This window comes from Hyaena hyaena, unplaced genomic scaffold, assembly GCF_003009895.1.
Source record: "Hyaena hyaena isolate Hyena2069 unplaced genomic scaffold, ASM300989v1 scaffold_109, whole genome shotgun sequence".
NCBI classification, from domain to species: Eukaryota; Metazoa; Chordata; class Mammalia; order Carnivora; family Hyaenidae; genus Hyaena; species Hyaena hyaena.
Window position 1 is genome coordinate 2525495 of NW_024080740.1, and position 13864 is coordinate 2539358.

The following is a 13864-nucleotide window of genomic DNA, read 5'->3' on the forward strand; positions in this document are numbered from 1 at the left end:
GGGGGGGGGGGGGGGGGGGGGGGGGGGGGGGGGGGGGGGGGGCGGAGCTTGGCAGTTGTTACTGTGGGGTGGACTCTACCGCATGCCCAGGGAAAACAGAGTGTAGGGGCCCAACCACATAGGTAGAAGCCATGACCAAAGATTTGGGCCACCTGAGCACCGGCTCCCATTTGTGGCCACCCAATAAATACCTGGGCAGTGTGAGCAGTCAGTGCCAAAGCAGTTGCCACCCTTTAATATGACAGAATAATTACACAGTACCAGTGATATCCATCCCATGGATACATTCCTCATACAATTGGGTTGGTTCTATTTAGAATAATTTTTCTGTTCCCAACATAGGGGTACCTGGAGGTTCCACTGTCTGTAACCCTAGGTAGCTCACACAAACCCATCTCAAATCTGAGCATAGCCACCCATAGCTCTAATGGTGGTATTTCTAGAATCCTTCAATCAGCACTGTGATGGGGGGCCTGTGTAGTTTGACTGACTACAAGAAAAAGAATACCCAGGCCCAGTGTTACTGATGGTATGTGCCCTTAGTTGGTTTTCTAGATTAGTATTGGTAATATCAGTTGAATTCAGAGTACTCCTCTTAAGTTGCTCTTTCTTAATGTACTGCTTTAGAGCTTTTGGATCCCCTCCCCAGCATGGTGGTACCTACTATGGCAATCCTGACAGCTAGAGAAGGGCAGCTGCCCACTTATCCAACAATTGAGTTTATTTCTTTGTCAGACATATGAGTGGTTCACTGTAGAAGGGTATTTCCCTCAGGTGCCCATTCTGTGACTAGACACCCCAGGAGCAGCAGAAGTTTTCAGGTCGAAAAAAAAAGATATTTAATAGGAACTTACGTGGGAGATCTTCCCCCTTCTTTAAGAATTACACTTGTGGCCTGATCCTTAGATGGTAATGTGTCTGCTGCTTTAGGCATTTGACCATGGTGTATATACCATACATGTTGGCCAGGGAAGGCAACGCCGTCATGCATGAGGAGGTAGCCTGGGAGCAGGATATGCCAGAATAGGGCCCATACCCTTTCCCCTCTTTCAGTGGTGCGTGTTCCATTCCAGATGTAGTGCATTTCAACAGGTCCAACCTGCAGCAGAACAGTGGGATCCAGTGGGGCCCCAGTAGTTCCCCTTCACCCAGGGGTGCAAGGTAAGTCACCCATCCTGGTGGGACATATCATTGCAAACTCCAGTAGATGATGCTTTGCCCGGGCATTATGGGGCTTGGTGTTCTCAGCAGCATAGTTCCTTGATCCATGGTGAGAGTTGGGGCAATGGCTGCCTCTCATGACTTCCGGACCTTTTCAGTATTGGGTGCCTTGGGAGGGGTCCCCAGTCTGGCATCTGGGGCAACAGCGCCCTACTGGTTGATCATTCAAAGATATTAAAGCCTGGGGTAGTATTATAGCATACCCAGCCAAGGGGGTTTCACTTGCTGGTAATTTCATCTGATGCTTTAATATTCCATTTTACCTTTCTACCTGCCCCCCCCCCCCATTTGTGGGTTATAGGGCAGATGGAACTTCTATTCAATGTTGTGTTCTTTTGCCCAGTTTTGCACATGATGACTTTTGAAATGTGACCCCAAATCATTGTCTATTCAATGATGGCATTCATACATATTACTCAGCTTCTCTAATCCCCTGATGGTGGCAGCCATGATGACAAGGGAGACCTTGGGTTAGGTCAGATGTGGTGACCTATTTAGAACCTAACTCACAGGAAAAGGACTAATCCAATCAGTTTGCCAAACCCAGTGGATGGCCTCAGACTTCTTTGGCAGTTGCCTTGGATGCTGTTTAAAACACACAGGGCATGCTGTTACTGTATTGACAAAGTCACTGTATTTTCAGGGCAATGGAGCATCCTTGGAGATATGCCTTCCCAGGGCACTGGGGTGGCTACTCTTTTTATGCACCCAATCTTTGTGTCTACTAAAGGGTTAGTTGCTAGTGCTTATATCCAAGCCAGGACATCTGCTTCCTTATTGCCAAAGGGTGTCAGTCCCTTGTGAGCTGAGATGTGGAAGACAGTGAGGACTGTCTCAGGTTCTTGCAGGTAGGTTCGAATATTTTTCCATGTATCCTGATCCCACCAGGGCTTAAGAGTATTCACCCCTTGCTTTAGCATTGTCCAAGCCATGGGATGAATCCCTTTAGAACACCCCAACTGTCAATGCAAAGGGTTAAAGGTCAGGGCTCATGAGTGATCACCAACCAAACAGACCCATGGTGGCTGCGATTTCTTCCCGGTTTCTTTCCGCTTCCACCCAGATGATGTCAGTGTTGGGCTGAATAGCAACTCAACTGCACCGCCCCTAGATGGATTCCCTTGACTAGATCCATCCGCCACTCTCTCTCTGTAGGCTGCTAGGGCTGCCACAGGAATGGGGCCTGGGAGGGGTGGTGCGTCTGGAGGATATACATACTCTACAGGGCCCTGGTGGGGCTGTCATTTCTAGAGACAGCGCACTGGTGGACAGAGCGCTCCTCTGCGGCAGATGGGAACACCACATAGTCAACATGAGGGCTTGAGCCGTGGCAGAGATGGGTCAACGGAACATATTCTCAACCCACCCCTTGAAAGGAAGGAACGTTCATACTTTGACATACTTTCCGTCCTGAGAGGCTCCACTGGAGCAGTACTGTCTACACTGCTAGGATCTGTTGCTCTACGGGGTGTATGGAGTTGCTGTCCCCTTCCAGAGCTGGGGCCAAAATCCTAGGGGAACTCTGTCCTCCTGTGATCCCCAGTGCAGTACCCAGCTCATACCTTCTGGAGTCACAGACCCAACTCAAATGATAGCCCTGCTTGGGAGATGCCCAGAGCTTTAATGCCCTAAGCTTTCACTAGTATTTTTGCCTTCTCAAAGGTGACTTGTTGCCATGATCCCCAGTCCCACGCATGTCCTTTTTTTTTCTTGATCAGTCCATAGAAGGGACAGACACATGGTGCCAGATGGGGAATAAAAGTCCTCCCAATCCCCCAAATCCCCACAAAGATTTGTACCTCTTTCATGTTCTTAGAAATTGTTAAGCTTGCATCTTATCAATCACAGCTTCTGGAACACATGTCTTGCCTAACCAAATGACTTCCCAGAAACTTTATGGCAGCTTCTGGGCCCTGAATATTTTGTGGGCTCATGGCCCATCCTGTCCCTTGCAGCTGTTCCAGGAAAACTTGGAGTATGTCCTGCAGCATGTTCTTGCATAGTTTCTTCTACCTTCTTACGCTCCGGAGCAATTTATATTGTTTGACAGTTATCATTTCCCCCAGGGGTGGCAGGCCCACTGGTTTCCAGTGGGTGTTTCCTTCCAGAACTGGTTTGATTACTATAACCCAGCGTCGGAATTCACAGATAGAAGTTTGCAGTTTCATCTTGTAGGATGTCAATGCTCAGTATGATCTCTGGTGTTGGAGAGAGAGAAGCCTCATATTCCTGGGGTAGAGGGGGAACACTAAATTTGTAATGTCAAAGAACTTTCTTAACCATAACCATTTGCTCTGTGTAATGATTGATGGTGCTGAAAACTTCTGAGGGTTACCATGTATTAGAGTACATTTGGATCCAGCATGCACTAGAGTTTGTTCTGGAGGACTGGTGAGTAGTGTATACAGCTTGAGGCCTCTGCTGGCCCCTCGACTGCCCTTACCTCGAGGCAGTCCTGGCCTGCATTTATACCTGAGGTATGGGAGGAACTCATCCTAAATAGGACTATATTCCCAAAGCTTCTGCTAGAGCAGGCAAAGCATCAGGGATGGGAAGGGGCAGATGGAGCAGGTCTGAATTGTTGTTCAGGTTTGATGGCTTTCCACAGGCCAATGAATATAGTGTTGAGTTGTCAGTTTCTCCATTCATGTGAGGTCCCTGCAGCAATCAAGTTAAACCACACTTGCTTCTGGGTTATTTTTACTGGACCTTTCTAGTCAATTGGGATAGCCTTTGGGTTTTATGGGTGACCTCTCTGTCTCAGGTCTTTCCCACAGCCCATACCATTCCTGGGATTTGTCAGTTTTCCCCCGATCAACAATGGATTGACCAACATTATAAATGTCTTGTCTCACAACTGGGCTCAACATGGACATGAGTGTCCCATACGAGGTGTTGGGGGCTGACTGGGGAATCCTCTCATTAACTCTTGCAGTGAATGTGGCCTAATCAGGGCTTTCAAAGACAGAGATGGAGATTGCCCGTCTCATTCCCAATTCCCTAAGGATTGTTGGACCCCCTGTATAGATTTTCAGGATTCCACACGCCCAGGTAGGTGCCCCTCATTGGGCCAAACTTCACTGCAGGCGACAATAATTCAGTCTATAAGAGAGTGAGTACTTTGAACCTTCGAGCTCCTTCCAGGTGCTGCTGGAGGGCAGGGCGTGCAGTGATGTTGCTCATTTTCTCTGTTCCTGCCCAGAGAAATGTCATCTCCCCCCGTATCCCATAGGTGCGCTAATCGTGTTGGGATACATTCCCTGGCCTTTTTACTGGAACTTGGCAGCTGTATCAGTCAGCTCAGTGGGAGTACATTCTCCCTTCGTATAGTTTTCTCAGTTGGAGACTGCCCTGCTAGCTGGGGCTGTCATGGTGCCATTGCTTTCCTGTGTATTAGGGGTTGGACAGCAGGGGGCGTTTCGTTCGCTTCACTCTCAGTCACCACAGCATCCTCCTCTTCACCCTTCTCACTTTCCCGGGCGCTCCACCTCCTCGAGTCCCAATCAGACTTTGTCACAGCACTTGGAACTTAATCTGTGGCAGGTTGCGCCCTCCTAGCTTTGCCAAGTAGCATTCAAGGTCTTCAAATTACCATCCTGTCTCTCACCACGCCTGGCAGCCCCGAAGCTACAGAGTAGGGCATACCCACCTGTCCTTCTCTGGCCTCAACTCTTCTTCCAGCTTTCTTTCTTTCTTTTTTTTAAATTAAATCTATTTATTTAAAAAACTTAGTATTGATGTATCGTTGACACACAATTAGTTTCATGTGTACAACATAGGGATTGGATTCTGCACATGACTCCATGCTCATCACAAATGCAGTCATCATCTGTCACCATACATCGGTACCGCAGTATTACTGACTATATTTTTCGTTTTTGTGACTTATTGATTTTATACCTGAAGTTTGTACCTCTTAACCTCCTTCACCTATTTTGTTGTTTTCGCACCTCCTTCCCTGCTGGCAAACACCCATTTGTTCTCTGTAGCTATGAGTCTGTTTCTGTTGTTTCTTTGTTCATTTGTTTTGTTTTTTAGATTCCACATGTAAGCAAAATTATATGGTATTTATCTTCCTTTGTTGGACTTATTTCACTTAGCATAAAATCCTCTAAGTTAATCCATGTTTTTGCCCAAACATGGGGGCAAGGAGAGATCAAAGAAGAAGACAGACAGACTGGCAGACGGCAGGTTTAATAAACAGGGGAACTTGTATACGAGGCTTGTTTTGAACAGACACAGGACAAGTAGATCTCCACACCCGCCCACCAGGATCTTTAAAGTTTATATAGAGGCCTTAACTGGATTCAGCCACATATACTGTCCAGATGGTCTCAATAACACATTACTCTCTCAAGGCTATGTCGTTGGAACACTTCCAACTGTGGAAACAGTGGGCAGAATGTACATCCCAAGGACAGGGGAGGGGTTAAGGAGCCTCCAATTGTCTGGGTCCAGCTTGAGGATCAACTGGCGGTCACGTCCTCTTGATGACCTCCCCCAACACACACACATGCACGTATACACACACACACACACACACACACACACACACACACACACACACTTCCTTTCTCCTTACAGCTTCATTTTCCCTTCGATGTTCATTACTAACACTATATATTTTACTTATATTTTATAAGGGAAGTACTGTATATTTTAGTTTATCTTCTCTATTATCTGCCTCTTCCACTAGGGTGTAGGTTCCAGAAGGGCAGATAGTTTTTTATTTGTTCCTGGAAGCATTCCCAACATGTGGTAGGCACTCAACAAATACTTGTTAAATTAGTACGATGGGGCTGGTACACTTCAGGGGTTTATCTTCTACCCCCCACCATTTATGATCTGGTCTGAAGTTTTGGTCAAAAGAAGTAAAAACACAAAGGAGAGGAAAGCAAAAGTAACACCAAAGTGGAGCATTGTAAAAGCAGTCGCCTGTCCCTTACGAACAAGACATCCCTCTCTTGGCATAACCACCTATGACGTGGAGTGTTGTCCCCATGATCCATGGCCCTGTTCTTGTCAGTACATCCAAGGTACTGTCATGACAGGCTTCACTCTAAGAAAATTACCTCAAAGCTCTACCAAATGTAGCATCATGCTTGACATTAAAAATCACTGGCATGGCCCATTTGGTATTAGCTGAAGTAAAGTGGAATTTCACACACTCATACTTGGCTAAGGGAATAAAAGTAGATTGTGGTTGTAACAATAGGTACCTCTGTAACCTGAAAGCTAAAGAATGTTCTAAGACTAGAGCCCAATCTAATATATATTCACAACAGAATGATAAAGGCACTGGTCCTGCCAAGGACGTATTTCAGGGTTGGCACCCATTTTTGGCAATAGGTAATGCCCATCTCCTGATATAACAATTCAGTTGAGGTTCCCCCTCTGTGACTGCAATGTTATTCTTTCTTTTGAAGGACCATATGAATTAAGACCAGGTAATTAGTTAATACTTGGAGTGTCAAGAAATTTGATAAATCAACTGAGACTGATCTTACAATTTGTGATGAGATGCAGGTGGTTTATGTCTTGCAAAATGTGGGATAGACATACAATGGAATACTATTGAGCCTTCAAAAGGAGTGGGTACTAATACGTGCTCCAACATGGATGAACTTTGAAGATCTTGTGCTAAGGGACGTAAGTCCGACAAAAAAGGACAAGTGTGTGATTTCACTTATATTAGGTTCCTAGAATAGACAAATTCATAGACAGAAAGTGGAATAGAGGTTACCAGGGGATGGTGGGGGCGGGGGGGGGGCGCCGCCATTAGGGGCAGAGTTTCTGTCTGGGATGGTCAAAGTTTCTGGAAATGGATAGGGGTAATGGTCGCATAACATTGGGAGGGTACTAACGCCACTGAATTGTACCCTTTAAAATGATTAAAATGACAAATTTCATGTTATGCATATTTTACCACCATAAAAATAATCTCAGGGTGCCTGGGTGGCTCAGTTAAGTGTTTGACTCTGGATCTCAGCTCAGATCTTGATCTCTGGGTCCTGAGTTCAATCCCTATGTTGGGCTCCATGCCGGGCCTGGAGCTCCCTTAAAATCATAATCATAATCAAAATCGTAATCATAATTCCATCCTCCACAAAAAGGAAAAAAAAAGATTTCAAGACACAGCCAATGAATTGGTCCCACTTTGATGCATTCCGGTTCTCTAAAAATTGGGATATTAACAGAGGACAGTTTTTCCCAACGAGAATGATTTCTTATGCTTCCTTTATCAAGGAATGTCAAACTTTCACTTGGCTTTGTGGAAGCATGATGCGTACATTGTGTGCACTGTAGTGAGTTGGTCTAGCTCGGAATTACAAATTTTCAAGGCAAGAGTTCATTGCTGGGCCCCGAAGGGTCTCCCTGCTGGACTGGCAACCCCTCCTTGGTGGGAGCCAAGCCCGCCTCTTCCTGACACACTCTCCAGGAGTTGAGCACAAGGAGGAAGCTCAGTAATCGTGTGTCCAATGGACAGGGGCCCTCAGGCTTTGGGGTCCTTCTCTCACCCCCAGTTTACATCTCTGTAGGCTTTCAACTGTCATGGAATTCACCAATTCGTCAATTACCCCTCTCAAAGATAATAGCAGACCCCTGAGACCAGCATTTTCCTCATCTAAAGAAATTTCTGTATCAGCGTAGACTATCTGACACTGTGATAGATGGAGAGGCTCGGAGGTGGGACGCAGAGAAGGCCCAGGGCTGAGTTTGGCCAGAGGATGTTTGGTTGGCCGCCTCCTTTGGCTGACCTTGCCTGCCTCCAGGGTAGGAATGAATGATGGCTCTGCATGGAGACTCTGCTGTGCTGCTGAGCCCGCCAGTCCCTTCATAGGCATGTGGGGATTGCTCTCATTTTGAGGAGGAAGCCCAGGGCAGGGCAGCCCTGGTTTGCCGCAGCCGCCTGCCCACACTCTGGCCTTTGCAATGAGTCACAACCAGTTATTATATGGTCTCTGGGCGCTGAGGTATGCTGGCCTCGGTTTGAGGTACATGGTAGATATTACTTCTCCAACTGAGAGTTAGAGGTAAACAAATAGATGTGATTTCTCCCCAGTAGATGGCAGCCAGGATGATGAATGGTGGAATTAAGAATCATTGGTATTATTTATGATCCTGGTACAAAACCTCGGCAGCAATCTGTGCAGTCATCACATGCTTGCAACTTATATTTAGAAAATAAACAGCAGAAGAACAGGGAGTTGAATAACATCAGGAAACTAAAGAAGAAACTTTTTCCCCCAACTCCAAGGCAAAAATTAGACCCTGGGTGATCATTTCTCCTCTGGCTGCACAGCCTATGATTAGCCATTAAAGAAGAGCCTACATTTCATTGATGTGCTCATCAAAAATGAATCTACATTTCCTGGTTGTTTTCTGAATGCTTACAAAAATATCATTTGCACATGCCATTTTAGAAGGAGCTGTTTTATGCTGCACTTAAAACTTTTTCTTCCTTTCAGTTTTAGGTTCATGCACAGATGTTAGTCCAAATGATTTCACCTGACTTCTAACAATCCTTCTTGGCTTTCTGCATCTTCCCCTTCCCTCATCTGTCCTGGAAACTGATTAAATGCTAGCATAGATGGAAAGCTAGAGGAATTCCCTGAGCACTACTGAAATGGGGGAAGAATTGTGTCCTGGAACCAACAGTGTGGTGACGGAGGACAAGACCATAGCTTTCCCTGACATACTGTTCCATCACCTCTCATTTTTTTTTTTTTTTTCACTTTCTGTCCTTCCTTCTCTCCTTGGTTTTAATCTGGAAGTCCCTGGACTTTAACACACTCGTGGATAACATATCCGTGGATCCTGTGACAGGGGACCTTTGGGTTGGATGCCATCCTAACGGCATGAGAATCTTCTTCTATGACCCGAAGAATCCTCCTGCATCAGAGGTTAGTTTGAAAAATGAATGAGATCATCAACCTATTCCCTACTGTTTCTCGGTTGAAAACATAAATCTCAATTATATGTGCAAATACAAGGAGGGACGTGGATAGATGATCCAAATGATGAGATATAAAAAGGAGTTTGACATTGGGAGGCATTTAGTTAGAGTCTAGGCAGGAGACAGATGGTACATTTAAATGGGGGTAATTTGAGGGGATTTAATAAGGGCACGCTATACAAAGGTGTGGGCACATGTAGGGAAATGAACAGAAGAGAATGCCTCACCTCAGAGCTAGGACGGGAGGTCGGAAACGGTTACTAGAAGCCAGAGCAAGAGGAGAGCTGTGCGTGGAGAGACCATCCAGTTGGGGGACGCAGACACCCATTGGGGTCCCTGCAAGGAGGAGGCCTGGAATGGATGCCTCAGCTCTCTCCCGGCCCTCCCATCAACCTGCCGCTACGCGTTGGTCAATTCTGACTCAGCTGGAGAGCGAGGGAGCCAGTAGGCTTTTGTAAAAGACCTTTCCTTCCATCTTAGTTATGGTGCCCCAAGACCCCATTCATATGGTGCCCCAAGACCCCACTTTATTCAGTGGACTATTTTGGCAGTGTAAACAAGAATTTTAAATTTCTTTTTTTTTTTTTTTAATATTTTTATTTATTTCTAGGAGAGAGAGAGAGACAGTGTGAGCAGGGGAGGGTCAGAGAGAGAGGGAGTCACAGACTGAAACAGGCTGCAGGCTCCGAGCTGGCAGTCAGCACAGAGCCCGACGCGGGGCTCGAACCCACGAACCGCGAGATCGTGACCTAAGCGAAAGTCGGACGCTTAACCGACTAAGCCACCCAGGCGCCCCGCAAACAAGAATTTTAAACTCACGTTGCCATAGGCATCTACTGTGACTCATCCAGAGTTTTTTATTTTGAGTGTTTCAGTATGTATTAATTATACTGTTATTTACATCCAATAACCAATATAATTTTTGACATAGTTCAAGCCCAGTAGTAAGAGTCAGTCTCATTCCCACCCACCAAAATAAATGTTTCTAAGCCCATGTCTCTTAGATTAAAAAAAAACCCAAAACCAAATGTGTATTTCCAATTACTTTATGGCCCTTCATATCCTTTATCTCCAGGCTTACAGGACAATTGCGATTATGTTTAATGGCAGTACTTTGTGCCTTTTGCTTCCTCTTAGCGATTAGGGTTGCTCTATGGTATGTTTAACAGAATTGACAAAATGTATGCTGTGGCGTGTTCACTGTTCAGAACGGAGCAGAATGTTAGATCCTAATTTGTTCTTGCTTGTTAGCTCATTTGGCAAACTTAGGTCACTTGCTATAGTGTGGACCTGGTTTGCTGTTCTGGAAAAAACACTTCCTTTCTAATGATGGATTTGGTAAGGAATAGCAAAAAGCAATCACAATCCATTAACGAAGGCACTGCCCCACAGAAGGATGATTTAGTTTTATTAGAAAGAGGCTTACTTAAGCCAAGATGCATCATCACCTACTTCCTAGTAACTAACATGTCTGTCCTTGGGGCCGGCTGTTTTAAAGAGGTCTTTTTTAGTGCTTCCACTGACCTTTTATGCACAGGCACTGGCCACCCTAGTCTGCCATATTTGGTGCTTTTGTATGTAGGTATCCTTTCTTCTAGTCATTGTATTTTATCCTAAAGGCTTAAAAATAATAGGAAGTTAGAGTTGAAAAGAAACTTAATCTAGTCCCACACACTTTGTTCTACGAATGAGAAACAAAGAGTAAGTAGAAGATCCAAAACATGACCCTGGGCCCCCGCCTTACAGGGTGCTCTTTATAGTAGTGTGAATTATATGAAACTGCTGTTTTATTAACCAAAGTGGTCAAATACTGGCTATTACATGTGGTCAGCTTCACATGCTGCCACACTGTTGTTATCATATTTCTGCTCAACTAATGAAGGAAAGTGAACTTATAAAATCTTTTATGTTTAGAGTTGGAAACTTAAGTTCAGAGGAACAGAGGAGTATGGTACAGAAGTATGCTTTTTTTTTTAATTGCCAGAATGTAAAAACCAAATTCCTAGCGTTTCTGAAAACACACAAAACTAGCTTGGATTCTAGCATGGCAATACTCTGACTGTTACTAACAGCCTCCCTCATTTGCCATAGTCCCTACTACCCCCTAATGTCTCCCACCCAGCCTGTGCTACATACTCACTTCTACTTCTTGCCTAGTCTGGGTAGGCCTATGTGTCTCTATCTCTGTTCAAAGTCACCTGATTAAGACCTGTCCGACTTCGGCTCAGGTTATGATCTCGCAGTTCATGGGTTCGAGCCCTGTGTCTGGCTCTGTGTTGACAGCTAGCTTAGAGCCTGGAGGCTGTTTCAGATTCTGTGTCTCCCTCTCTCTCTGACCCTCTCCTGCTCATGCTGTCTTTCAGAAATAAATAAAACATTAAAAGGAAATTAAAAAAAATAAAGTTATGTTTTGAGTGACTTGAAAAGAAATATAAAGCTAATGTTATTTCTTTGATAGGTGATCCGAATCCAGAACATTTTAACAGAAGAACCTAAAGTTACATTGGTTTATGCAGATAATGGTACAGTTTTGCAAGGAAGCACTGTTGCCTCCGTGTACAAAGGGAAAATGCTGATTGGCACCGTGTTCCAGAAAGCTCTGTATTGTGAGCTCTAGTGGGTCAGTTTGCACCCGTGCCATGGATGCTGTGAGCCCACCATTTCCACCACCATCTCATCTGAGCAGTGACCATTGACCCTGAACTTGGACATCTGGAAGGAGGAAAGAACTGGTTAGCCATGAACAGAATCAATGCAGAAGGCTTTTTTGAGGGTACGATAGCAAATCAGTCTAGAAATACTCAAAAACTTCATTGACCAATAAAAGCCCTTGTCAATAAAATGGCTAAAATTGCTGTGTTGGTTGTCAGGCCTTAAATCATTTAACTATATGAAATCCAAACATACTTTCCCCAAAGTGTGTGTTGCCTGAGAGCACATGAGCTTATGGCTGCCTCACTGAGTCTTGTTCAGAGAACACAGGAGCAGGATGATTTCATGTGTCATCGTTACCTCCAGTCCTCACTGCAAGGGGCTCTGGTTCACCTGCTGGAAAGCTCGATGCACACCACAATTTCCCTCAGCTGCACGCATACCTCCTTTGCAAAGCCATCAGACATACTGGCCCAGTCTGACTTCCATTTGCCCTACTGTGTATGACCTTCTCAGTAAATATAAACCTGAATGATCCCATCTCTCCTTTTCCTTTGATTTACTGAGTTCTCCTGTAGCAATGGCATGAAGGAACACCTTAACATTCTTGGGAGTACTGTCACACGAGTGTCTTTTATCTCAGCATAAATTGTGCATTTTAGTTTCTTTGATCCAGTGAAAAGAAGTTTGTTGGCTTCCATGATGGGATACAGAAAGAAGCCCATATCGATTTGGGTAAAGCTAAATGCTCCTCAAAGACGATATTCTTGTCAGAAGTGGTGGTGGTTCGTAGTTTTCTTCTTCTTCTTCCTATTGTAACTTGCAATGGAGGCTAAGAAGAAAACAACAGAAAGATAAACAAAGTAATAATAAAAACATCAACGGCCTTGGCCTATCTTCTGAGGGACGTGACTTAGATGAAAAGATGACTTTGTCATTTTCTTATAAAAGCTGGGATGGGAAGGTTACCTATCTTCATTTGTCTGTCTCCTTTGAAAGGATGGCTTTCTGTCTGGATTCTTTCTTTGGGATGCTACGGCAGTCATGTTACAAACAATGTTCTTCTAGGGCACTTGCCACAATGATGGGCTGGCAGTTTAGGGAAAATGGCTTGCTGCTGAATTGAGAAGAGTCAACATTTTAAGGCTACTAACTTAAAGTAATAAACAGGAGCATTTTGTTTGGCCTGGAAAACTCTTTCCTCATATCAGATTAGGGTTATTTTGGTCACAATTTCAGTGAGCATAAGATCACGTGCCCTACAAATGCTCACTTATTCAGTGATGCGGTCCATAGCCCTCAAAGCTAGATTTTCTGAAATATCGTTTTTGAAACTATCAATGGCTGTTGTACGTATGTTGGAAAAGTCCACATATTTCCTTTAGAAAGTGTTGTTTGATATCATCACTGAAGTAACCATACTCTGTTCTCTCTTGTTCTTGACGGAAGCAGCAAATTCTGACCCCAAACTATCCCCTGACAAAGAAAGAAGGCTATCCTGTGTGACACAGCATATACTCAGGATCAGTCAGAAAGGGACACAGGCCTCCCCTCAGTGAGCAATTTCATAACACACTCTGAGGAAGAGAAAATTGGCCTAAAGTTCATTTGTTTTTTCGCATTGCCAAAGGTTTTGTCACAAATCAACCATGCGGTGTGTGGGTGTGTATGAGAGAGACAGAGTAAGAGAGAGTGAGAGAGAGAGTGAGAGAGAGAGAGAGAGAGAGAGAGAGAAATTAATGTCCCTCATTTTTTCTGTTCCAGTCTTCAGAACTTTTAAGGTTTTAGAAATAAAATGGCCGCGAAGAACGCCATCCTGCGGGATGGCCTGAGTCTGAGCTTGCGTCAGGCTGTGTGAGGCCAGCTGTTTAATGCATCCATCACAGACCCCTCCTGGCTGACAGGTATCAGAAATGGTGCTGGTGCAGCTGTGGTGGGAACAGGAAGCCAGTGAGGAAGCTGCCAGTGGAGCATCGTTCCCTTTATGACCACTTCCATAGTCGTGCTTTCAAATGTAATTCTAGCTGCCAATTT

At 44.8% G+C, this 13864-nt stretch overlaps 2 protein-coding genes across 6 annotated transcripts in view; one reads left to right on the plus strand and one right to left on the minus strand.

The window, feature by feature from the left end:
- The window catches only part of PON1 (paraoxonase 1), a 35470-nt gene extending 23437 nt beyond the window's left edge, over positions 1–12033 (plus strand). Inside the window, exons 8-9 of the mRNA XM_039236227.1 lie at positions 8997–9125; positions 11637–12033. Coding sequence (XP_039092158.1) covers positions 8997–9125; positions 11637–11795 — 288 coding nt within the window. The 3' untranslated portion in view covers positions 11796–12033. The remainder of the gene's footprint in view (positions 1–8996; positions 9126–11636) is intronic.
- Positions 12034–12456: 423 nt separating this feature from the next.
- PPP1R9A (protein phosphatase 1 regulatory subunit 9A) overlaps positions 12457–13864 on the minus strand; it is a 321771-nt gene continuing 320363 nt past the window's right edge. For all 5 annotated transcript variants that reach the window (XM_039236230.1, XM_039236233.1, XM_039236235.1 and 2 more), the window contains one exon: positions 12457–12662. In XM_039236230.1, the coding sequence (XP_039092161.1) occupies positions 12601–12662 (62 nt within the window). In that variant the 3' untranslated portion in view covers positions 12457–12600. The remainder of the gene's footprint in view (positions 12663–13864) is intronic.